General features: G+C 34.3%; 1 protein-coding gene across 1 annotated transcript; it reads right to left on the reverse strand.

Moving 5' to 3' along the window:
- Positions 1-19,590: 19,590 nt before the first annotated feature.
- On the reverse strand, positions 19,591-22,468 carry LOC113759608 (beta-amyrin 28-monooxygenase-like). Its single transcript, XM_027302192.1, has 4 exons — positions 21,901-22,468; positions 20,680-21,135; positions 20,295-20,494; positions 19,591-20,097 (listed from the first exon to the last, which is right to left on the reverse strand). Exons 1-4 carry the CDS (start codon positions 22,466-22,468, stop codon positions 19,780-19,782), a joined length of 1,542 nt encoding a protein of 513 aa, XP_027157993.1. The 3' UTR covers positions 19,591-19,779.
- Positions 22,469-27,303: the final 4,835 nt, after the last annotated feature.

Raw genomic sequence — 27,303 nt, forward strand, 5'->3', positions numbered from 1 at the left:
AGGAGGAAAAAGGAGGAGGACTAAAAATCAAACCACAAATGAAATGTCCCACATCGGGACACAGAAGGAAAATGAAAGGGTATATAACATCCAGCCCATCAGATTATCAACAATTTTGAGTTAATTATTTTGAATCCATGATTTCAGTTCAAAAGGTTATTAGATCAATCTATTGGATGCGAAACATTACAAATGGCATCAAAATAAGTCTCGCGATCTCTATGAGAGGCCACCCATTTGTTGCAATCTAAATGGACAGTTGGATTGCAACAAATTTTACAAGGACTCAAAGTTCTCCATTAATTGAATGGATAGTTTTAGAACTTATCAACTGAATGGACAATTGGATTACAATAGATTTTAAAGGACTCAAAGTTCTAAAAAAATGGTGAGAGTATTACAAGGAGTGAAAGTTCTAAAAAAATAGAGAGATTGAAATGTTCTACATCGGGATAGAGAAGAAAAAGGAAAGTGTATATAATGTCCTGCCCATCAAGTAGAGAACGAAAAAGAAAGGGTATATAATGTTCGGTCCATCGGGTTATTAATAACTTTGTTTTAATCTTTTATTTTGAATTTGTGATTTCAACTCAAAAGGTTATTGAGCCGACTCGTGATCTCTGCAGGAGGCCGACGGGAGGCTATCATTAGAGCCCATATGTCTCTGCATGGGAATGATGTTATGATTCCGACTATGCAAAAGAGTAGATAATTATAGTCCATATAAGATGAACCCGAGCCCCCTGTAAAATCTGTGCATGACTGAAAAGCAATCAATTTTATGAGGTAGCAAAGTTCTAAAAAAATGGGGAGAGTGAAATATCCCATATCGGGACAGAGAAGGAGAAGAAAAGGATATATAATGTCTGGCCGTCGGGTAGAAAAGAAAAGGAAAAGGAAATGGACCGATTTTATGAGGTAGCAAAATTCTAAAAAAATGGGGAGAGTGAAATATCCCATATATTGTATGACCCATAGGATTAGATTTCAACTCAAAAGGTTACCGGGCACTCGACGATGGACGCGATTTGTTACAAGGCATATCTATAACCTGGCTTTCACTCGAAACATAAACATAAACATATCTCCTACATTATTGGTAAATTATCAATTGCATATGATCAATTTTGTGTAATCATATCATAAAGATATCAATGATCATCAATAGTGTTCATATAAACAGAGTAAATTTTTTTTTTTCAAACATTAAAAATTGCATCCCACATTCAATCTCATTCATGTAAATTCGAAGTAAATCTACTGGAATCATCAATTGGACGAGCGGTAAACAAGATGTCTTTATCATAAGAGACCTCACTGATGAGATACCAAAGTATAATGCAACAAAATGTAGTGGAAATCCAACATTGACATAGTTAGCAGCAGCGTGGAGAAATTAGAGCCTCGTATTGTTGTCGTTGTTGTTATTTGAAAATGTGTGGAGTACCCGACAGGCGGGATCAAATTCATTATCTTTTGTTGGGTAATCAATCACTTTAAAAGTTGAAAGTGGGATACCATCACATTATTATTATTCCCTTGTCTTGTTTTTTCTGTTTATATATATATCTATATCTATATATATATATATATATATACTAGGTGGGTTTCCCGCGCAATGCGCGGGCGCTGGGTAGTAGGTCATAAGTCCGGCGGAGTTTGGTTTTTGGTTTGTGAATGTGTGGTCAAACGTTTTGAATGGAATAAATTGGATTTTTGATGGATAATTTTAGAATTTTAGTTAAATATAGTGTATTTGTAAATGGCATGGGTTATTATATACAATTTTTTAGGTTAAATGATGGAGTTTAATTCATAAGTTTTATTGGAATTCTTAAAAATTAATAGTTTTTTCAAATTCAATGATTTGGGGATATGTATATATGAACCAAAAGAAAATATAAAGGATAAATGATCTAATGTATTTGTATGTATATAGTTGTGTATTACTGTATATTAGTTATAGGTATATTAGTATATGTGGTATATTTGCATATATATGTATAATTATTGTATACATATTAATTAATATATGTATGTATATCTTTGTAATGTGTATATATATTAGTATTAGATTTGTATATGTATGTAATATATATGTATATATATTAGTATTAGATTTGTATTAGTATTAGAGATACATGACCTCGCATTTCATATACCCGTATAAATGTAAACACCGGGTGTTTTTTTTTTTTTTTCTTTAGAATCTCTTAATTAGCCTAAAACCTGCGTGCGGGTTTCCTTCTTTTTCCCTTTTTTTTTTAAAAATAACAAATGGTAATTTAACAGTAATAAATCCTATTTTGTGAATAATTTTCTTTCTTTTTCTTCTTTCTTTTTTTTTTCATTCATTTTTTATTTAAGGCCAACTAAATGAGCAACAAATAACATAAGAGAAACGACAATAAAATAACAATAATAATAATTAATGATCTAAAATGTAAACACTGGCCGTTTGTTTTTTTTTTTTCTTCAGAATCTCTTAATGAGCCTGAAACCCGCGTGCGGGTTTCCTTCTTTTTTCTTTTTTCTTTTTAAAAATAACAAATGGTAATTTAACAGTAATAAATTCTATTTTGTGAATAGTTTTCTTTCTTCTTCTTCTTTCTTTTTTTTTTCATTCATTTTTTATTTAAGGCCAACTAAATGAGCAACAAATAACATAAGACAAACGAGAATAAAATAACAATAATAATAATTAATAATCTAAAATGTAAACACCGGCTGTTTTTTTTTTTTTCTTCAGAATCTCTTAATCAGCCTAAAACCCGCATTCGGGTTTCCTTCTTTTTTTTTTTTTTTTAAAATAACAAATGGTAATTTAACAGTAATAAATCCTATTTTGTGAATAATTTTCTTTCTTCTTCTTCTTTCTTTTTTTTTCATTCATTTTTTATTTAAGGCCAACTAAATGAGCAACAAATAACATAAGAGAAACGAGAATAAAATAACAATAACAATAATTAATAATCTAAAATGCTATAAAATGCTAGAAAATGGCCCAAAAACATGAAATTGACCAATAAAATAGATAATGCAATAATAAAAAAATTATTCAAAAATTTGGTGTCTATACATAATATTAATGTATATTATAAATATACATAAATGTTAATATAAATGTATACAAATGTATAATTACGTAAATACGTATACATAAATGTATAAAATATATTATATATATATGTAAATATATAATATTTAAATAGATGTATAATTACATATTTATACAAATATATTATAAATATATATGAAAATATAGTTTGTAGGGGTTTTTTGCAGTAACCCTTTATCAAATGATTATTATGTGATTATTTATTTTATAAAGTACAAGATATACTTTGCTATAAATGCAAAAATAAAGATCCAACATAATAATCATATTTGCAATTTATTTGTTTATTGTAATTTATTATAATTAATATACATATATATGTACATTTACTTTTATTTTTGAGAAAATTTTGACATAATCTCCCCTTAAAAGTGGACTAAACTCCCTGCCAGCAAATCCAAAATAGACCACAATATTTAATCTGAATAATATTTCCAACAACTTGTCTACATAGGTATATATTTGTACATGCGGAATTATGATATATGTGTTTTATTGTGTATTACTTATAGATATGTGTATATGTATTAGTATTTTATTTATATTTATTATTGTATATTAGTGTTATATATGCGAGAAAGTTTCTGTGGCTTGACCTTATCAGAATGTATGGTGTATTCACGTGTGCATGGCAGTTATTTGTTTGCATGTGCAGCTAGCATGAAACGTGTAATTTCTTGGGTGGAAGGACAGTAAGAAGTACAGAAAATTCACGTGTGTGTAGTAATGTTTCTTGGTTATATAGTTGAAGATTAGATAGGAGTAAGAAGTGTATATTTCTTGGGTGGAAGGACAGTGAGAAGTACAGAAAATTCACGTGTGTGTAGTAATGTTTCTTGGTTATATAGTTGAAGATTAGATAGGAGTAACAAGTGTATATTTGGTATATGTCTGCAGATATTTAACATTTGGAGATGGCGGGTGGAAGTGGGAGATTTCCAACTGTTCAATTGTATTATCCAGAGGTGGATGAAGAGGTGAATCAACTGGCTGTTGTTCGTGGAGGTGCCTATCCTATGGGGAATGGTTGCCGAAATCGTCCAGCTGAACCTGTTGCGCGAGCTCAAGTGGCAAATGTGTTGGTCAAAAATGAGATATGTAATTTGTTCAAAGAATTTTATAGGCATGATGATTGGGCTTCGGTTTTGGAGGCTGCGTTTAGGACTGGAAGGGATTATCCGATCTTGGGGTTGATTGCTAGTAGAATGAGATTGGAGGTGTTAGAAGAAAGGTATTACTTTCCCAGTCCGCCATCTTCTACCGACATGGGTGGCGAAACTGATTAAAGATTCTAAGTTTGCGAAAAGGTGTTGGTTACTTTGTGTATTGTTGGTTTCTGGTGTATGGTTTTTGATGTATGCTGTTTAGGGTTTAAGATGTGTTTGTAAATTTCTTAAGGATATGATGGTCCTGTACTTGATATGTAAGGTAGGATCATGTGTATTTGTATTTGTTGTATGAAGTGGTGAAGTTTTTGTTTGTATAACTGTGATTCGATGGTGTGTAATGAAAATTTGTACAAAACTTTAAGATTTGGGGTGTAATATTTTTTGGATTTGAGAATTTATGAATAAATTAAAAATTTTAAGAATGTAATGTTTTTGGCAAAAAGGATGAGATGTTAGAAAAGAAATGAAGGCCAAAGCAGAACTTTTGAACACATGAACGTGTTTAAAAGTGTAAATGTTTATTAAATGCATGATAAAATGAAAATTGTTCAATTGTATTTTTTTGAGGTATTGAGATTTGGAACCACTGAACAGCGAATTATTGTTCAATTGAAATTTGTAGGAAAATTCGAAAGTGAATGAGAATTGAATGTATAGTTTTCTAGAAGAATCCAATGTTGGGTGAATGCATCTAAAAATACATGAAAGGGTCTAAAAATTTAAAAGCTGAATGAATAGATAATAGAATGAATAAAATTTATTTGATGTTTTCAACTATTTCGTGACATATAGGACGTTGTTGAATGAGTCAACAATGGATAGTTGTAGTAGATTTCAGATAAGTATTGATAGACTAAACAGACCAAAAGAATTCACGTGCGTACAGTAGTTTTTTGTGTGCCACATATCTTTTTCTCAGGATTGTTTACCTCACATGTGTATAGTGTCATTCTGTTTTTTGTATTTGTTTGTTTTTGCTTTATCGGGTAGTTGGTGGGTATAAATTCATCAGTTCTTTGATTTGCTTATTTAGTTCTTGTATTGTTATAGATTCGTGTACGATTTTTTAGTAGTTTATCTTTGCCTGTTTGTGAGTTGAAGATGGATTATACTCATAATCATATTGCAGTATTACGTGATTTGCATCCAGATGTTGAGGTTATGTTCAATCGAATGTCACTAAGTGGTGTCTTGGGAAGCTTGCCCGGCCATAGCGGAGACAATGGAATGTTGAGTGGTGGAGATCGGGTTTTAGCGAATAATATTCTGCTCAGGAATGAGATATATGAGTTGTTCAAATGTTTTTATCGGCATCCAGAGAAGGCTTGTGTACTGGAAAGTGTATTAGGAGATATTGGAGAGCTTCCATTTCTTCAAATTATTGCTGGTCGTATGGAAGCAGAAGTTGAAGAACAGAGGAAAGCAATTCAAAGCGCAATGAGTGGGTTTGCTGATTCCTCTGGAAGGAATTTGTAGGGTGTTCGTATGCATGTTTTCATTGGTTTGTATAATTTCTATGGTCGAATTGTTTCCAGTTGTGGTTTAGTGTATTATATGTAAAAGTTTGTGTTTAGATTTTGTATTGAGGAACTTTAGATGCATAAGCTTCATAGGTTATGGGAATGTTTTTATGTTTTATCGTTTGTTAGTATTTGGTTTGATTGCAGTTTGTTCTGTTGTTTTTTTTCAAGTGAAAGTAAAATGAATAAACTATTGTAAAGTTGGGATGTATTTCTGGGAGGAGCACAAAATCAATCAGAGGAGGTGAAGCCAAAATAGTTGCAATAACTGTACACATAACTCTGGTCTATTTCCAGTTTGACAAATCTCAGCTAACTATTTCTAAGCAAAAACTGATCAAAAGTTCAGTAAGCATACAAACGATGAAGGGTAGTAAAAGTTCAGCAACAAAAAGTTAAGGAATAGATAGCTGAGGAGCCAAAGGTTAGAGATCAAAAGTTGTGGAACAGTAGTAGATATCCAGAAATATGTGCTAACAAAAAGTATTATATGGCAGTTTCAATCTTCCTTTTCAGACTTTTCGGTACGTTGCTTCTTAGTTGGGCTCTCTGTAATTTTGAGAGTTGAGAGCAAGCTGGTATGGACATTTGTGTCTTTTGCAGAAGTAGTGACTGCAGTTTCATTGGTATGTGGACTGGTGATGGGAGCTTGTGTACTTGACCCTGAGTAACCAATGGTGGGAGGAACTTGTGATAAAATGTCTGCCATTAAGGTCTTATGTAGGATAATCGCTGAGTATTTCTCAGTACTGCTGGAAGCATAGGTGTTTATCATTTTCTTCACAAAGCATGTTATGACGGTGCTGTTAATCGCTTCTTCAATGACCTCATAGTTGAGTTCATGCTATAGAAGTAAGATAAATAAATTTCCATTAAATATAGTAAACTTAGTTCTTAGTGAGAGTATTCTGAATGTATATCAAAACTGAATTTGTTACCTTGTTTTCTAAGTCCTGCATCTCTGATAGGGTGAAGGGAAGCAACTGAAGAGCATCGTTGTCATAAAGATCAAGCGTCAAAACTCCAGAATAATCAGCAAGTTCTATAGTTAATCGGCATCTTGCAGCAATGTTGACTTGTTTGTTGCATGAAGTGCAAACAATTTTGCACACAGGCTTTCCTCTGAATGATTTATGGCATTGTGGACAAGCATTATACCATAATCGTTGGCTCTTGTCTAGTAATCTTGGAGTACCACGCAACCAATACGTTTTTTTCTGTATTAAAGTCACTATTGTTTTAGTTACATTGATAACTAAATTCAGATGTGGATTTTAATATTGAACATGTTTAACAAGAAGACGGAAATGCTGAAATAAAAAGACAATGGAATAAAACTTATTGGCCAACTTAGAGGTAGAAGAGATCAAGAATAAGGAAGCAAATCATAAAGGCAGGAATTTTATAAAGCATAAAAAAACATATATTTTTTACAGGATAAAAGCAGAGAGTATATATGTGAATTGTTGTTGGTAATAAAGCATCAGAAGTAAAATTTACCATAGGAAATGCAAGAAAGTCTTGGATAGTGGTGAGCTCATCATCTCTTGGTTGTGGCAAAAGCTTCGCTCGATTGTGGTATGCTTTTTCTGTCATCAGTTTCTTGATGTCTCCTTCAGTCTCGCTAGCCCTTGTAAGTGAAGATATAAGTTTTATTTCTAAGCCTCAGAATATATTTCATAGAAAATGTTCTCACGTAGTTATTTATGAGAAGGATTAGTACCACTGTTTCAGATCAGCAGCTTGTTGTATTGGAGGATTAATCAGAATGCTTGATCCAAATTTTGTTGAAAGGTTTAGAGCTGCAAATTTTGTCATAAGATACATAGTATTTTGAATACATACTAAGTGAGAAAATATGTCCAGGATGGGAAATTTGTGATCTACTCACTGTGATATGATGACACTTTAATTCGAAGTGCAAGAATTAGTGGCATTGTGTCAATGACATTTGCAATGATCTGGCCTTCATCTGTCTCATGCTCACCCCAAAGAGTTAGAATCACTGGCATCATGCTGCATTGTGTTTCAGAGTTCATATTGTTTAGAGTTCATATAGAATAATGGTTTAGAGTTCATGATGCCAGAAAGCTGATGATCAATCTATAATGGTTTAGAGTTCATATAGAATAAATGGATGGTTTTACATACCTTTTATCTATAATCACCACTTCTCTGGTAGCAGTAGTAGTTCTCTGTATTCGAGGATGAACTTCAGCGACAATGCCTAAGACATCTGATTTTGGAATGTGCTAAGTTATAATTTTTATCAGAATTATCTGTATTAGGACTTCAGCAAATGTATTTCTGATTTACCTATATCTGTATTATCATCTATGTGCTGATGAAATCTTCTGAACGGTGAGAATTTGAACACAGCTGGAATCTGAGGTGGCTGAACTTCATCTATTGCTTGAACAACAGTAGAATTGTCTATGTACCATGTACACTGATTTGGATGAGTGCGATATTCTGATGCTGTGTACTCAACTCTAGCATTGCAGAGAATATATCGTTTATACAGTTGGAAATGGTTTCTGAAGAAGTCAATGTCTGATTTATAAATCATTGCTTCAACTGTTGTACCCTGATAACAATTATAGTTATATTCAGCTGAGTATAAAGGTTGAGGAACAAAGCATATAGAGTGCAGTTCAGAATATGCATTACCTGCTTATCAATTAATATCAGCTTCTGATATCGGTTTCCTGCTTTTGAGAGTAATGCCTTTTGCTTGTCCAGAACCTGAACCACAGTTGTCCAGTTTTGCAGTCCAGGGATTATCTCAGTGAATGGAATGATGTTTTTTTCCTCCTGTGACTCGTAATAACAATACATAAGTACTGGATGAAGACTATAAGAGATATACAAGTATGAACATAGATAAATAAGTCATATGTACATGGTTGGAGCAGTTACTAATAACCACTATAAGAGATATAGAATTATGAACATAGATAAACAAGTCACATGTACATTCTTAGAGCAGTTATTGATAAGCTAGATGTTGTACTTCTCTATATACTATATTTTCAGTAATCGAGTCTTGTTGGTCATCAAATATGGATGGTTTGATAAGAATTTTGATGGAGGTACTGTTTTTAGCTCTTGACAATGCTACATATAGTTGTCCATGTGAGAAAACTGGTTCACGCAAATAGATGCCAACAAAATCAAGCGTTTGGCCCTGAGCTTTGTTAATTGTCATAGCAAAACAGGGTCGGATAGGAAATTGAATGCGTTCAAATGATACTGGTGAGTCTGAATTGTTCTCTGCTCTGAAAGAAATTCTGTGGATGAAGACCTCTTTTCCAGCAAATTCACCACATGTTATGGCTGCATGTATGACGTTTGAGCTCAATGATTTGCATATGAGTCTAGTGCCATTGCATAATCCCTGAGGTGCATCAATGTTTCTGAGTAACATGATAGGGCAATATGGTTTCAGAAGCAGCTTATGAGGTGGGAAACCATTTGGAGTTAAACTGTTTAGCAAGTCCTCCATGATTGTCTGGTCAGAGTTGTCTATACACTTGTCTCGGCTGATGTATTCTTGCACTTGTCCTTCTAAGTGTACAATGAGCTTCTCATTAATCTGGTCAACAAAGTCATTCTTTGTTGTCAGTATAGCACGGTTAACTGCAGATAAATTTCCATTTGAAAAAGCTTTCAAATCTGGAAACACTATCCTCATCAGTGCAGTCATTGAATCTTCCTCATTTGTATATCTTATTAGCATTGATCGAGGTATCTGGATAGAATTGTTGAAGATAATTGGCTCTGTTCCATTTCCAATTCGAAGTAGATATTGAGTAAATTCTGGATCATGCCTTGCTCTCATGTTTTCAGTCAGATGTAACTTATGCAGCTCTGGCCATATATATGAATTGACTATACTTGCATCAATAAATTCAGATTTTGATCCTCTTGTTACCACTGGCAAGACTTGACGAAAATCACCTCCAAAAACAATAACCTTTGATCCAAACAAATCGTTTGAGTCCATTATGTCCCTCAGAAGTTTATCGACACTTTCAATTGAGGCTTTATGCGCCATTGGAGCTTCATCCCAGATGATCAGAATGGTGGATTGAAGGAGTTTTGCTAATGAGCTCTGTTTACTAACTCTACATTGCTTATCTCCTGTTCCACTAATTGGTATCTTGAATCTTGAGTGAGCTGTTCTTCCACCTGGCAGAATCGAAGCCGCAACTCCACAGGATGCTGTAGCAAGAGCTATGAATCCTTTTGACCTGATTTCTGCTAGTAGTGCTCGATACAAAAATGTTTTTCCTGTTCCACCTGGTCCATCAATGAAGAAGGTTCCTTTCTTATGAACAAAAACTGCATTCATGATAATGTCAAAAGCTTTTTTCTGCTCAGCATTTAGTTGTTTAATTGCTAGTAGGTCATGCTCTGGTACAGAGATTCTTGTTTCAGCTATTGTATCACGAGTGTTTTTGTTCAAGTCATCAAAGTACATGGTATTTGGAACTAAAGCATATTGATTAATGTCTTTTCCCATTGATTGCAGAAACTCATTTATTTGGTATAATACCTGCAAACGAATCTGATCAACTGATATTTGTGGAATTCTGGTCATATCTTCAGATAATGGCTTCTCAAATTGCTCCCAAAGATACCTCGGATTTGAAGGAGGAAAATGAACAAGCAGTGTCGCAAATAATCTTCTTAAAGTATATGGCATCTGATACAAACTTGCTTCTTCGAGGCATTGTTCTTGTGACTTATCAGACTCAAAGTAACCTCTTAGAATTGCTGCCTCACGAAAAGTGTGGACATATGCTCCATTTATTGTTCTCAAATCATCAAATGAAGTTGGATTGTTGACATGTGTAAGGAGCAATCTCAGAAAGTATCTTTCTCCTTCCATTGGACTTGCTGTTACTATCCTGCCTATAGAATCTTTCTGTTTTCTTGGCTCCCATGTTCTTCTTCCTGGATACCAGACAAAATGTTCAGGAAACTCTTTGTAAGTGCATTTGAGATTCTGAGCTAGAGAATGAGTAGAGTTCATGTAGAAGAATTCTGTTAACATAGTTCTCTTAGCAAATTTATTCCTTACTACATCGCGCAAATCTTGATCTTGTCTGAAGTTCAATGGCTGACAATTTTCTAAGTGAAGTTGCAGATGAATAACAGCAGGATGCATTTCAAATAGCAAGAATCTGTATATTCTCCATATACCTTCGACGGCGCACACCCACCTAGCTGATTGGTAGTCTTTGATTTCATCGACTGCAAATACATGACGATCAGGATTTGAGCCATTAGAATCGTCTGAATTCACTCGAAAATGGATCTTGTCATGACCTTTGTAGATGTACTTGTATATGTATTTGACTGCCTTTACTGTAGAACAGATTTCGACATTTATATGGCAGTTGAATTTTGCGAGAAGATAAGGATTGTATGGAACAACCCATCTGTTATCCAACTGATGTCCACGAACCATGATTTTGTATCCATTGTTCCTTCTTTGATAAATGGGATATGCATTATCTCCATGGAAGGTTTTGTCAGCAAATGATTTTGGATAATTGTTTCTGCATTTTTTCTGATGTTCTCCTTGCATACAGACATTCTTTGGATTTTTTTTTCCACAAGGACCATGAATCATATGTTTGCGAACCATGTTGAAAAGATGTTGATTTTTGCTCTGATCTGGAATCTCTGCACTAACTATTTTGTCATAAGAATCTGTAGAGTAAAGTTTTGAACTTGGCTTCAAGATTATGAGGAAATGAGCATGAGGAAGACCACGTTTCTGGAACTCAATCACATAGGTGTAAGCAGCAACAGATCCAAATATCTCTTTTTTGAATAACTCTTGCTTCAATATATCAAGCTTTGCATGAAAGACTCGAGTGACTAAGTCTGGCCTGTTATGTGCTTCGTCTGTTGGGAGCATATGATCCTTTATTTCTGGCCATGAAGGATTACAAGTCATCGTAATGAATAAGTCTGGTTTACCAAATTTCTGTACCAATGCCATAGCATCAACATATCTCCTTTTCATGTCACGAGGACCTCCTATAAATGAAGCTGGAAGCACCACTCTCTGGCCTACCTTTGAACCTTGGCATTGACCTGCTATCACGCTATCCATAACACCTTGTAGTTCTTCTCTCCTTATAAATTCTTGTTTGCTCTTATAATAATCTAGTCTCTGACTTTCGATTTTTATGTACATATCAACAACATACTGCTGAAGTAACCTTCCAGTGTTCAGTATATTTGGACAATATTTATCCCTCATCTGTAATTTATAAGCATAATATTCTCGCATTGACACAGATTCGCTGTTGTTTTCAGGATCATTGCAGGCTGAATACAGTGAGAAAACATAAGTAATGTGTTTCCTGTATATAAGCAATGGAAGTACTGTATTCTGCATATAAGTGAGTGGATATGTGTAATTATATAAATAGTGCATAACTAATGTGTATAGGTAATGTATAAGTGATCTGCATATCATTGATGTATAAGTCATTAGAGGTTCGAAGTACCTTGTTCTTCAGCAGATATCATTTCTTCAGCAGATTTGTAATTGGTCAGAACAGCAGTAGATTTGGTTTTTTGAATAGATCTTTTTCTCTTTTTTGGATTGTCTCTGGTCATTCTTCTGATTCCAGGATGCTAGCCTGTTTCACCAAGTGCAAACAATAGTGGATATTGTAGAGGATCGTAACAGCCATAATAGTATTGCACGAGGTGATCATTTCCTTCTTTTGTATAAATTTGGATGTGTCTGGCATAACTTGGTTCTGAATTTTGTCTTTCTGTCCAAAGAGCTGCAACTTGAGAGGCTGTTGGATGATTGAACACTCGTTGATCATTTTCTGAATGTGATTTGAGCACTATTTGATATGAATCTAAATTCGGAACATTTCTGAGACTTCGCAGAAAGCATGCATATGGATTAGACTTCATCAGTTCCATGATTCTCATTACTATGCTTTCTGTTAACCTTTCAGAAACTGCCATTCTATTTTGAAGCTCATGCTCTGTATCATGGAAATAAAGCTGTAGATATAATCCACATCCTCCATGCGGAATAAGGTCTTTGATGAAATGATAGGTCTGTCCTTGAACTTTGAATGTGTAAATACCATTTGTTCTCTTGCAAAGCGATTTATCATAGTGTACACCAAAAGATGTAAAAGCAAACATATTGTTATATGTTCGGACATATGTGCGGAAGGATAAAGCTTCATCAGAGTGACCAGTAAATAGTTCTACAAGAATATCTGGAAGCTTATTTTCATGTAGAACTACTTGTCCGTCAGAGCAACAGAAATTAGGTGTCTCAGAGTGCATCTTTTTTGCCCCACAGTATTGACAATCAGCTTTCGTAGGTAACCTATCTGCATTGTCATTAATAGACTGCAGTGTATGAACTCCATCAATAACTTTATTACCTGTAAAAGTATCCATTACTTGAGTGAAACTAAGAGTTGAGAGTCAAAATAATTATGTAGGAAAGTAAGGAGTAATGGTCTGCAATGTGTACCTCTTTTTTTTTTCTTTCTGTTACTCATGGCTTTCATTTGTTTCATTGATGAATGTGTTGTACCTGAATAATTCAATTATGTATGATCAGAAGTGATTTCATGAGATATGCTTATATTGAGGCTTTGGAAGACTATCACAAAAAATGAGTTGTAATAGGATTGAATGTATGTGAATGGTAATCATAATATGATTTGGATCATTGAACTGAAGTATTTTCACAGATAGCAGAAGGAATTAAGATTCAAGGTAGTAACCTGCAGTTGTCTTTGTTCTAATAGAGCCACTGTCCGGAAGTTGATACATTTGATATGTTGGCAGAATAACTGACAAATCTATTAGAGATAAAGTTCATAAGATTCTTATGAATAATGATATAAAAAATCTTGTTAAAAACTCCAAGAAACATTTATCACCTGAAGCCTCTTCAGCAATGTCTGTGAGAAATTTGTAGCAGTTCATACATATGAATGATTCATCTGATAACCAAAAAAGTTAAGTAATATGAGTGTTAGTCATAATGTTCATGATTATATATAATAAACATCAATCAATAATGAATTTTGAACCCTAAATAACCTGCACTATCTGTAAAAGCTAGGCATGTATGTTTTGTCTTACAATTAGATGTAGATCCTGCGTTTAAAAATTGGAAATAGATTATTATATCAATACAATCATGCTTATAATCTGAGTACAAACACTACATGGCAAATGAATCATGTAATATACCTTTCTCATACGTTGAGAATGAAGAAATCTGTTGCTTTGACTTTTTACTCGACTGACTATCAGATAGTTCAGCACTATTGTTTGCAGACTCAGAAATTTGAACACCATATTTTAGAGGACCTATTAAAATCAATGATTAGCATAAGAAACAATCAAAAGTGTAAGTGATCAGAATATAGTAACTTATATAGAAATAGTACCTCTGCAGTGTCCTGTAAAATGAGAGTATAACAACTGATTAGAAGAAGCAGTTACAAATGATTTAAGAGAAATGTGAATTTAGTATAGCTAAATATGTTCCTTACAGAACAGTAAATAGTATGGCTAACCTTCATTACAATCAAGAATTCGATCAACCTTCTCTTGGTGTTTGAAATTCTGAGAATCAGTTACTCTGCTAACTTTATGATTGAAAGATTAACATGAAGCACGTAAGGGGAATAGTGAATGGTGAATAAACAGATAATCAAAATATAATGAGAGTGTTCGAATTAGGATGTACCATGAGAACATTGTTGAGCAGCAAAGGGACGCATGACAGATGTAGAAGCTGGTGATTTGCAAGCCTGCTCAAATTGCTCTGGCAAGGACTTGGAAAGCATTTTTCCCAATTTTTTTCTATGATAAGCCTCTCTATTCTTTCTCCGACAGGCTTCTTTTTCTTCAAACGAAAGAGCAGCAAATTTTTCCCTCTTTTTACGATTTCGATTTTCCTTTTTGTCACGAAGTTTATGAGGATCATCCTTTACCAAGAGCTTAGAGCAGCTCATGTTTCTTATACACAGAAACCAACCAGGAAACAAAGACAGAAAAAAAAAATGCAGGCGTATGCACAGATAGCTATTCTTTGTATATATGCATGTAAACAACTATCTACGTAAAAAACAGATATATATTGATGTGTAAGGAACAAACTACCAACGTAAACAACAGGAAGCTAAGGAATACATCAGTAGAAAGCAACTAAAGTAAGCAAAAAGAGAACAAGACCTCCATAAAGATAGGAAATCGCTGCTGATATGAAACAGTTGATGGAAAATTTAGCTGGAACACCTGAGCAAAGATTCATATGAAAGAAATATATAGTACCATCAAAGAAATGAAAACCTAATCCAAATAAATTGGGTTGAAGATGAAAGAATACCTGATGTCAAGGAAGTAGTAAAATGCAGGGGAATTTGCATGTAAACTGGTTCTGTGGATGTAGTAAACTATTTGCATGAATCTGTGCTACTTCTGTATTGTACCTCTATCACTAAAAAACAAGAAATGTGGAAAACCGAGACAAAACAAGTGGAAATGACAAAAATAGGGAGGGTTGGAACCACAGAAGGCCAAAAAATAAGCATATAAATGACCAAAAGAGTAAAAAACAAAAGGTAGTGGCAGACAATTGATTTAACATTCCAGCTAGATGATTTAACTCCTTGGTCAAAATTGAAAAAGTAAAATCTATGTGATCTTTATCTTGATCCTAAGATTTATGAAAAAATATGTTTAAGATTTATCTAAAAATATCTTTACTTATTGTATATATATATATTATATTTTATTGTATATATATATATATACATCTTTATATATCATCACTTATTGCATATATCCTTTATATACATATGCATTAATTATCCATCTTTTAATTTAGAATTGGAGTTGAATTAGAGTTTTAACCACTGAGTTATATTCCATAACTATCAAAGTCTTTTGATTAAGATTCTAATTTTAATTTAGAAATCTAATATTTCTAAATCTATGATTTGCGATTATTATGTCTATCATAATTCAGTTCAGGTTTATTTTTAATTTTTACCGAAGGTTTAATTTGGTTCAGGTTTATTTGAATTTTAATTTTTTAATTGAATACTATGGGAATATGGATTAGCAGCTTGAACTATACACACAATCAATTTGGGGTCCACGGTCCAGAAGGAAAGAAGCAAAAATCTTGGGCTGAAGCACCTTGCGAGAACTGAGAAGCACAAGCTTCCAATGTAATGGTATAAAGTGAGGTCCACATTCCAAAAGCAATAAATCAACCGTGCATTTAATATTTCCAAATCATTTTTTCCCATGATTGTTATTTCACAAGGTGAAGTAGAATGAGAAGCACAAAAGCAAGGTAGAACGATCAAAAAGTGCACTCCAGTCGAAAGTCTCGAATGTACAACATCCTCAAGCACGCAGATGCACTCGAAATCCCAGCAACAGTAGAAGGGCCAAGTAGTTTCTGTTCATCTAGCAAACTATTTGCATAAATCTGTGCTACTTCTGTATTGTAGCTGTATCAGTAAAAAACAAGAAATGTGGACAACCGAGACGAAACAAGTGGAAATGACAAAAATAGGGACGGTTGGAACCACAGAAGGGCAGAAAATAAGCATATAAATGACCAAAAGAGTAAAAAACAAAAGGTAGTGGCAGACAATTCATTTAAGATTCCAGCTAGATGATTTAACTCCTTGGTCAAAATTGAAAAGTAAAATCTATGTGATCTTTATCTTGATGCCAAGATTTATCTCTAAAATATACTATGGGAATATGGATTAGCAGCCTGAACTATACATACAATCAATTTGGGGTCCAGGGTCCAGAAGCAAACAAGCAAAAATCTTAGGCTGAAGGACGATGCGAAAACTGAGAAGCACAAGCTTCCAATGTAATGGTATATAAAGTGAGGTCCACATTCCAAAAGCAATAAATCACCCGTGCATTTAATATTTCCAAATCATTTTTTTCCCATGATTGTTATTTTAGGTGTATATATATATAAAAGATATACAATCCAATAATTTAGTTGAAGCTTATTTGTAATTTAAAAGAACCATAACTCTTGAATTTTCTTCATAATAACCACGTCTATCATATTTAAGAGTGAAATCTATTTGATCTTTATTTTTATCCCAAAACGTATCAAAAGATATCAACCTTGCATTTAGTATTTCGAAATCATTTTTTTCCCATGATTGTTTTTTTAGGTGTATATATATATAAAAGATATACAATCCAATAATTTAGTTAAAGCTTATTTGTAATTTAAAAGAACCATAACTCTTGAATTTTCTTCATAATAACCACGTCTATCATATTTAAGAGTGAAATCTATCTGATCTTTATTTTTATCCCAAAACGTATCAAAAGATATCATCAATTATTATATATGACTTCGAAATAATTCTTGAATTTTTAGGTTTATTTTTAATATATCATCAGTTTAATTTTAATTTTTCCCAAAAGTTTAAATTTAATTTTAATTCAAAAGTTTAATTAGATATCTTAAAATTTCTAAATCCATCTTTTATTATGCTTATCATAACTCTAAAATTTTTTTTTAGTTGAAGTTTATTTGTAATCTTTCCCAAAACTTTAATTTTAATTTTCATTCAAGAGTGGAATTCGAGTTTAATTGTTTTAAAGAATAAATATTTTTTAATTGAATAATTTAGGAACATCCATCATCAGCCTGAACTATACATGCAATGAATGTGGGGTCCAGGAGAAATCACAAGCGGAAGCAAATGAGAAGCAGAAAAGTAACGTACAACCATCAAAAAGTGCACTCCACTCAAATGTACAACATCCTCAAGCACGGAGATGCACTCGAAATCCCAGCAACAGTAGAAGGGCCAAGTGCTTCTTATATATACCCAAAACTTTAATTTTAATTTTCATTCAAGAGTGGAATTCGAGTTTAATTGTTTTAAAGAATAAATATTTTTTAATTGAATAATTTAGGAACATCCATCATCAGCCTGAACTATACATGCAATGAATGTGGGGTCCAGGAGAAATCACAAGCGGAAGCAAATGAGAAGCAGAAAAGTAACGTACAACCATCAAAAAGTGCACTCCACTCAAATGTACAACATCCTCAAGCACGGAGATGCACTCGAAATCCCAGCAACAGTAGAAGGGCCAAGTGCTTCTTATATATATAAAGGATATATATATATATATATATGTATGTATGTTGTGTTTACATGCGAAAACAAGTATGTGGTACGTTGAAAACGTATGTGTTCTGCTTATACTTCTTGTGTTTTTGTACGTAATACCATTTTAAAACAAGCATGTTTGGTCCGATAACATCATTTGATTTGTAAAGAAAGGTTGTAAACAAGTGTTATGTGGTTCGTCGGATTTGAGTGGAACAGAGGTATGATGCTAACCGAACTATGACGAACTTGAGCCGTTAATAATGGTGCTACATTTCGCTTGAATTAGGGGTAGTTTAAGGTTGCAAATGAACTGAGTCGAGCGATGTTTTGACCTAATCGAATCGAATCTCAACTTAGTTTTATGAAATTCGAACTCGAGTTTGAAATTGACGAACTCAAAATGTAAAGCACGAGCTTGAATTTAAAAGAATAAAAAATAAATATTTTATTTTTAAAAATGAATAAAATAATAAATTTTCTTAACAAATAATAAAATATTAGGGATATCTATGTAATTTTACTATTAAATAAATATATATATATAATCGAGCTGACTTACGAGCTAGCGAACTAAATATTTTTGAATTTGAGTTCGACTTGATCAACCCGATTTCGATTCGAACTGCTCGTGAGTCGGTTCGATTCGTTTGCAGTCTTACTTAGGTTAAAGCTTAAATTTAAATTTTGAGTGCAGTTAAAAGTTTAGACCAAATTTAGGCTCAACCCGAATGAGGATTGACCTTGATAATTATATCAAAAGAATTCATACCTTGATACTTATCACATTGAAAATTTCCAAATTTTATGAATTAATTTCGTATTTGTTAATTATAGATTTATAGTTGTTAAAAAACAAAAATTATATTTATAAATTATTCGGCCGAGATTAGGTTGGGGGTGCTCGGAGTGGGGGCTGGATGATTTTGGACCAACAAACAAGAATCGATCTGTTGGGATTGGGTTCGTCAAATCAGAACTATCTAACGTTGATAGGCTGATAGAGATGAGATCAAATTTATTATAAACATTGGCCTTATTAATTTTTTTTTATTTACTCGTTTTAAAACGGTTGAAAACCACTTTTTTGACATTTATAATACAGGCCTACTAACGGCTGAGAAAAAAAAATTGGAAAATTCGCACTTAGAGAATACAACGTAGTTAATATGTAAAAAGAAAGAGTAATTTGGATATTCTCTTATATTCTGCATTTAAGGAAAGTAAATAACGTTATGAAACCAATCGAAGAGAAACAAAGACTAGAAGCTGTCGTGGAAACTTGCCTACTAGCCAAATTCTCCATTTAGTCTTCACTTTATTTACACCTTATTTACACACACTGATTTGCATGTATTATCGACACACTTTCCAATCATCTTTTTATCTCGCATACATCACATAAAAAAAGTGTTACAGTACTTTTTTTATAAAATTATCTCAAATAATTTACAATCCAAACACACTTTTATTACAATTTTTTTTATTTTATATACATTACGTCACAAAAGATGCAAACTGCATCAATTTCCAACTGCTCTTTTTGTTCTTGTTTTTTTTTTTTCTAAATCCAGACAGTATCCTCATTTAAGAGCCAGCAGCGTGAGAATTTTTATTCTAGATGACAATTATTGACAGCAGTACAGAAGATTACTCAAAGAAAAAGTGTGGCTTTTACTGTGGAATTACGAACGCCAAACTAATACGAAATGATGCTGGACTAATAGCTCCTCGTCTAGCTGCTGGACTAATAGCTGCAGTGCAGAGCAATGGAATTATGGGGCACTGGGGATGTGAGGAAAAACGCAAACTGGAAGTCCTTTGACAGGGATAGGAGTGGGATCATATTCCACTTTCTCATCAGGAATAACCAGATCCCACCTGAACCTGTTAACCAAGTGGTGCAAAAATGTGAGTATGACAATCTTTGCGAACTCTTTCCCGATGCACATCCGAGGCCCTCCTCCAAAAGATACGTAAGAAAATGGGATCAAAGTATGGTCTCCTCCCTCGTCAAATCTCGATGGATCGAATTTTGTGGGCTCTGGGAACAAATTTGCATCCCTATGCGTGAAAGAAGCACTCCAATACAACTGTTTCGGGGCCATCAACGTTGGTTCGTCAAGCCAACAACAAATGATATGTTTAAGTTCATGCCATCAATTAATTGATATGAATTCTTCTTCTTTTTTCTTTGTGTTTTTTTTTCTTTTTGGGTTGTTGAGGGGTGGGGAGAAATTAACATGTGAAGAAAAAGATTGAGTGGCGAGTAGTGAATGAATTAATGCACCTTCCATCCTTTGGGGATGTCATAACCTTCGTACTTGAGGTCTGTCAGGGCTTCTCGAAAAATCCCGATCCCAGAAGGTGTCAATCTCATCACTTCAGAAACCACGTTCCACGAGTACTTCATCTTCTGTATATCCTCCCATTGAAGCAACTCATCATCTCCAGCTGCTCCCACTTTTGATGATGCAATCTCACTTTGCTCTGCTTATTCACACAAAAAAGAAAAAAAGATGGGCATATACGTGAGGATCAAGTACTAATATGTACCGTGTATCGTAGTACTAATGTAAATCCATCCACAGTACATTGATGAATCACTGGATCTATGATAAGAGATCGGTGGTATCGCTAAATTGAAGGAGGGTACATAGAAAAATTAAGGAAACCTTGAAATACTTTGTGGTACACTTGAGGATGTTCTCCCAGAGCCTTGACGAGGGATGTTATTGCAGCTGCGGAAGTATCGTGGCCCGCGAAGAGTAGCATCAATATGTTGTTTACTATCATGGCTTCACTCATGAACGCCCCATTCTGGTTGGGAGTGACCAGCAAGTGCGACAGAAGATCCTGGGAAGGCGAAGCTCTACCCATTTGCAAGGCTACCTTCCTCTGTCTAACTAGGGTTACAAGTTGTTTCTTGATAGCAGCTGTTGCTCTGAGGGCCTTGTAGAATCTAGTCCCCGGGAATTTGATGGGGTTGGATACGAGCCCCTTGAGGAAAATATTGAAGTCGGCAGCCAATTTTGCAATACGCTGGGGTTCTTCGAGGCTCAAAAATAGGCGACAAGCAAGTTCGAACAGGTACAACTTGGCGGCCGGAAACACAGTAACCTCCTCTTTGCCTTGATCATCACAAATCACATACGTACGTGTAAGAAATGAGCAGTACTGTGCGATTTTGAATGAAAATGGGCAGTACTAGTACTGTACTACTAATGCATGATTGAGTTGATGAAGAGTCTAATTAAGCCTAGACAAAGTACTCTATATATATATGTATCATGTATGTATATATATATAGAGAGAGAACTTAGGGCTAATGCTGGATTGAGTAGCTTCACTTGAGCTCGCAAGTAACTCGGTCAGCAGCTGAGCTAGAGCTCGTTTTAACCGAGCTCGAGTTTCAATATTTTGCATTCGAAGGTTCGACGAGTCTAATCAAACTTTTTATAATATATATTTTAATTTTTTTATATTTATTATTGTGAAATATCAATAATATTTTTTATTTAAAATTATATGTAAAATATTAATTTTTATTACGTAAGATTGATTAGACTTGATTGAACTTGATTTGAATTGATTAGATTTAATTAAACTCAAGTTCATTCTAAGTAACGTAAATTAAAATCGAGTTCGAGCTCAAACTCGATGTCGAGTTTAGTTATTTTACCTCAAGTCGCTTCTCGAGCTTGACTAGACTCCAATGCACCCCTAATAGAGTCTAACGTGATTGTATAGAATTGATGTTTGTACTCTATATATATATATATATATATAATAGCAAGTACACGATATGGCGATTGTGATGGTAACCTAGCCAGTGAGACAGGTTAGTCAGTTAGTCGTACTAGTACGTACACGTATGCATGTGCGGGCGGACGTACCTTGCCAATGAGTGGTGATATGTTGGCGCGTGACGGAATCAATGGTGTTAGAGTAAAGACGCATGAATGCATCAGGATTAACGAAATATGACAGCATCTTTCTCATCATCTTTGCTTCATCCCCTACGCTGGTTGCCAGACAAGGCCCGAGCAACCTTCTCACGGAGGCCGGCCACCAGACGTGGACCAGCTTATTCTCATTGCTAAACAGGAACTTGTTGCCGGAGGCTCCGCAGAGTATGGCCACACGCTCTCCGAAAAGCGAAGTCTTGAATACACGATCACACTGGTATCTTTCGACCCTGTCATTGATGAATGTCTCCGGCGCTCCTTCCATGCACCTCCGGAAGAATTCCGCCGTTTCGCCCACTATCGGCCATCCATAGCTTCCAGGAGGAAGCTTCAAACGAGACTTAACGTCGCGTCTCCTGGGCTTGACAACTTTATTATTATAAAGAAAAAGGAGGAGGAGGAGGAGAACCAGAGCTGTGAAAGCTGATGAGGAGGCGAATATAAAGAAAGAGGAGGAGAAGGAGGAGGAGGGGAGGACATCATTGTTGATGGCCATGGGACCTTAATTGCAATAAACTTCTAGCTCTAGCTATATCGATGAATCCTGGTTTTGGTTTTCAAGTACGGCTGCACATATATATATATACATGCATGGACATGGGGGAGCAAGAAGATATGGATGTTGTATGAACACATGCGAGCGAGTTGTGAGCTGTGACCAGGCACGTAGTAGAACTAGACTAGCAGCAGCAGCAGTAATCGACGGTGCATTTGCATGTTCCACTACAAAAATCGTGCGTTGCGTTTTGGGATTTTGACATATGGAGCCAAGAGGAGGGGGTCCCTCTCTTTCCTTTTCTTGCGTGAGATGCATGGTGGAAAAGGAAAAGGAGAACTAGCTTGACATGATGATAATTAGGAGTCGACTAGACTATCAACCCCAAGTTCCAGACAGCTGACGGTTGGGGGTGGAAAATATATCAACTGATGCCATTTTTGGGTTCGGAATCATTGAATCACGAGAGCAGCCTCCTATTCCATTAATTCAAGTGTAAAAGTGAATGAAAAACAAGAAAGACAACAGAAACAGTAAGACAAGGGGAGACCCTAACGAGTAAGGACCTCATTTACTCTGCTGAGCCTCTGGATATTGATGAGAGGGAGGGAGGGATGTAGCAACAACCAAAGGAAAGTGAATGATAGCGAATTTGTTGCAAATTAGGCTCATTTGGTTTGGAAAGTGAGGGGTCTAATTATGGTAATGTATTACGTGCAACATTCTAATACATGCTACTGCATGCTAATACATGTGCCGTTGGCTGTTGGGCGAACGCATCAGCAGACAAGGCCCCAACCCCAAGTGTCCATTTGGGGCAAAAGGATGGCTTCATCACATTTGGACTCAACCTCACATGCAGAGCTCTGTGGAGTTAGGCTTCTTGCACGTGGCTTAGATAGAGCATGGGATTTAGTTTCCGATCTTGGATCTTCTGTTATACTTTTTTTTTTAATTATATTGATGGTATTTTTTTTTCATAAATATTGTATTTTATTTTTTATTATTTTTTTAAAAATTTAACAGCTATTAACTAAGTAGTAATACACAAAATTTAACAAATTCAAAAAATCAAAATACACAAAAGATGACATTTTTTGCTATATTTTTAATTTTCTATTGTATATTGCTTTTTTGAGACTATTATTATTATTTTTTACTCAATTAATAGTTATTGGATTTGGAGGAAATAAAAAAGAATTAAAATACGATATTTATGAAGGAGAAATATTAATATAATAAAAAGTGGGGCAGAGAATGTCAAGTGAGCGGGACAAAAGATTCGTTGCGATTTTTAGCATTAATAGTTCATTGCATAGGAGTTCATATACACCTAACGCTACCTACATTTGCTAAAATTGACAGGATAAGAAGTTACTAAATTGGAATTTAGCTTTACTTCCATATTTGATTAAACCCAAGTCACAGTTTCTATTGATGATGAGTGTTTGGTGGAATGGAGATAACCCATTCTAGTAATTTCATTTGCTTATGTTAATAGCGAATGAATTTGTTTTATTTACAAGAAAAGTTACATTAATTGAAAGCAAAGAGGGGAGGGACCTAAGTGAATTGTTGTTGTGATGTGGTAGGTGTACCGTTTGATTACTCCCTCCGTCCCACTTTGATAGTCCTGTTTCTTTTTTCACAAAATTTAAGAAAAAGTAGTTAACTTTGTTGGAAAAGTAAATTTAGATTGCTATTTTTCTAAAATGCCCTCACATTAAATATGGTACAATTTTATGGGAACTTGAATTGATGGTAAAAAAAGAATCAACTCTCATTAAATGGGGTAGGTTTATAGTAATAACTACTTACATTGAATAAGGGTATTTTAGGAAAATTAAAATATAACTACATTCTTCAATTGAAAAGTGGACTACAATTTGGGACGGATGAAAAAGGAATACAGGACTATCAAAGTGGGATGGAGGGAGTATCTTAGACTATAAGAAGGAAGGGGGACCTGAAGAGGTCTCAAAATAACTCGAAAGGAACTGAATCACCCCAGATCAGGCGGATGTGTTACGCACACATCTAAATTTTTTGAGCAAAGCCACTTTAATATGACAAATTAACTCACTCTATCAAATTTTAATGCATTAACGGTGATCACCCGCCTAAATACTGGTGGTTGGAGATATTCCTTCATTTCACATTCCCGCCGTACAACTTTTCTTCTATTCAAACGGATCCTTGCCTAAAAACGCGATACGGCTGGTGGTGGCTCCTAGAATGGAAAAGATAGGTACGGGGGTTGGACGGAAATTCTAATTCTTTAGTTAGACTTTTTGAAAAAGAAATGCCTCATTAATGAATTAGTAATAAATGCTACAGTTCCCCTAATGGAGGCACAAAATATTTTAACAAGAAAGAGGGGGACGTTAGTGTACTGACATTGACGTATATGCTCGTAGAAAAGACAAAAATAATAGTATAAATGTCTCGATACTAATCCTACTTAATGAAAGACGTCCTTCTCCAAGTGAAGTTCTTTGTTTTTGACGTAACAGCTAAGCCAGTGTTTGATAATCCAATTCAACATGTAAATTTAATGGAATCGGATCTTAATATAATCAAACCGTTTCATAATCAAAAATTGAATATACGAATTAATCAAGTGGCACTGAATTTTTTAAGCAAAACTTGCTCCCACAATTTAAGTGATAAGTTATTCACTTGTCACTGGAACGTGACATATACTCGACTGTATCAGATTTAATACTTGACAGTTCAATAAATTAACGGATTCAAAGTTCAGATTTCAGATTTCAAACTTCAATTTTCAGAATTCAGTTTTATCAGACGCACACCCTAAGATAAAATTAAGCTGTCTAATCTAACTAAGAGGCGAGGTCATAAGTGATTTGGATGATCTGCCTCTTAGAAAATTCATAACCACAAGAACTATTTATATGTGAAAACACGAGCAGGACATCAAATCCACATTACATCAGGAAATGACCTGCAATTTCACTAAATCTTTCCGTTTGCAGCACTATTGACTGGCTACCAAAGGAATACCAAGTACGCAAAATGTTATCAATCATTTGCTACCTCCAGATTGATAGGATGATTCATTGGACTACAGAACTACTACATCTGAAAGATTGGATACAACTTTTCAAAGCTTCATTCCCTCCATTTTATAGTACAAGGTCTCCACATACTCTTAACCCCAAACTAACAGATAGCAATTGGTTAGGACAAAAGAATAATAATACCCTAATAAACACTACTACTATGCAAAGAAAAATCGTGCTAGAATTTAACCTAAAAAAAAAAAATCAAAATATAGATTATAAACAAGACTTAATCTTTGGAACTAATTTTAATGTTACTCATTACGTTCCAGTAGACAATTTTTGGCAGACTAAATTGCAAAAGCCCATCAGTTTAGGGTCCAAAGTGCAATTATTTAATTAGTTCCATTTGTGAGGGACTCATTTCAAATTTACTGAAAGTTACTACTGCTGCATTATGAGTGCCAATGCAGTGCTTAGTCAATTAGTACTTCATTACAAAATTTGAAAAGAGAATGGTGAAATTTGCATGAAATGCTTTGCTAAATCGATTTATTGTTGACTCTTGATGATTTAACTTTGGTTAGACTCCTTGTCTACTCCATTTGAGAGTCTTTTAGTCCACCTAACAGAACTATAGCATTATTCACTACGTTTCATTGAAAGTGTCATACATTTTTTTTTCTGTTCCAAATTATTATCACTTATCAAAATTGGCAAAAAAATTTTTTTTTTCCCCATTTCCATCTCATGCCTCTAAATATAACTTACATTTTAATCTTTTGACCAGCCCAAGAATGCACTAATCAATTACAAATATTGCATTTGGTGTAGCGCGAGCCTCTCACACTAAATGCACAGAAGAGTGGTTTTTATTTTTTTAATTATCTTTTTATCTCATATACATCACATCACAAAAAAATGTTACAGTAAAAATATCTCAAATAATTTAAATTTACAATCCAAACAAGAAGGTTGTGCTACACGTATTTTTTGAAACTAACACCAAATTCATTTGAAATTTGTTGTGCTATTGAAAACAAGCGTGAATCCCCCGAAACAGGACTAAATGTGTGGGAGGGATGGAGTACTGAAATTTCCAAACCCAAGCAAAACGGGGTCATAGTCAAAATCCACCATCTAAAATTTGACTCAGCAACGACAATCTGCATCCTGGAAAGGTTACCTCTATTAGACCAAGCATTTTTTATTAGGTAAGCCTGGTAGGTTTTCTCTCTAGTCCCAATCTCCAATCCATCCCTCAGATCAACCACTCATTGAGTCAAATAAGACTGCGAAGCGAAATTGCATGCTACTTGCCACCAGCGAGAGTTAATAATATGTGATTCAGCAGCCCAGACCCCTCCTCCTCCTCCTCCTCCTCCTCCTCCTCCTCCTCCTCCTCCTGGAGCTGTTCAGTTCGATATTCAGGATAATATTGGTCACGGGTGCTCAATATTTTGAGCAGCAGAAAAATGCAGTATTGATATTCAAACTTTGACGCATGAGTAGTTTTAATCCCTAAATTTTGGACAAAAATAAATCTAATATCCAAATTTTTAACTATTGAGCACATTTAGTACCTTTAACGGATTTTTTTTCCAAATTACTATAAAAAAAAGTTATGTAATAGCCATATACCTGGCAACTATTTGTATAAGAAAAAGGCCAAAAAAATGTAAAATTTTCTTCTGACTGTAAGTGTCACATAAAATATCCTTTTGACACTAAATATTAAGTTTAAGGACGAATAATTTTATCAAGTAAAATAACCTTATGACACTAAGTACTAAATTTAAAAACTAATAATTT

Source organism: Coffea eugenioides, chromosome 1 (assembly GCF_003713205.1).
Source record: "Coffea eugenioides isolate CCC68of chromosome 1, Ceug_1.0, whole genome shotgun sequence".
NCBI lineage: Eukaryota > Viridiplantae > Streptophyta > Magnoliopsida > Gentianales > Rubiaceae > Coffea > Coffea eugenioides.

What these genes read in the sequence shown, in the direction of transcription:
- LOC113759608 (XM_027302192.1), bottom strand. Translation starts at nt 22,468, where the DNA reads ATGGCCATCAACAATGATGTCCTCCCCTCCTCCTCCTTCTCCTCCTCT. An exon ending in TATCACCACTCATTGGCAAG is followed by an intron (nt 21,136 to 21,900) that starts GTACGTCCGCCC and finishes GTGATGATCAAG; the next exon opens with GCAAAGAGGAGGTTACTGTG. An exon ending in ACATCCCCAAAGGATGGAAG is followed by an intron (nt 20,098 to 20,294) that starts GTGCATTAATTC and finishes GCCCCGAAACAG; the next exon opens with TTGTATTGGAGTGCTTCTTT.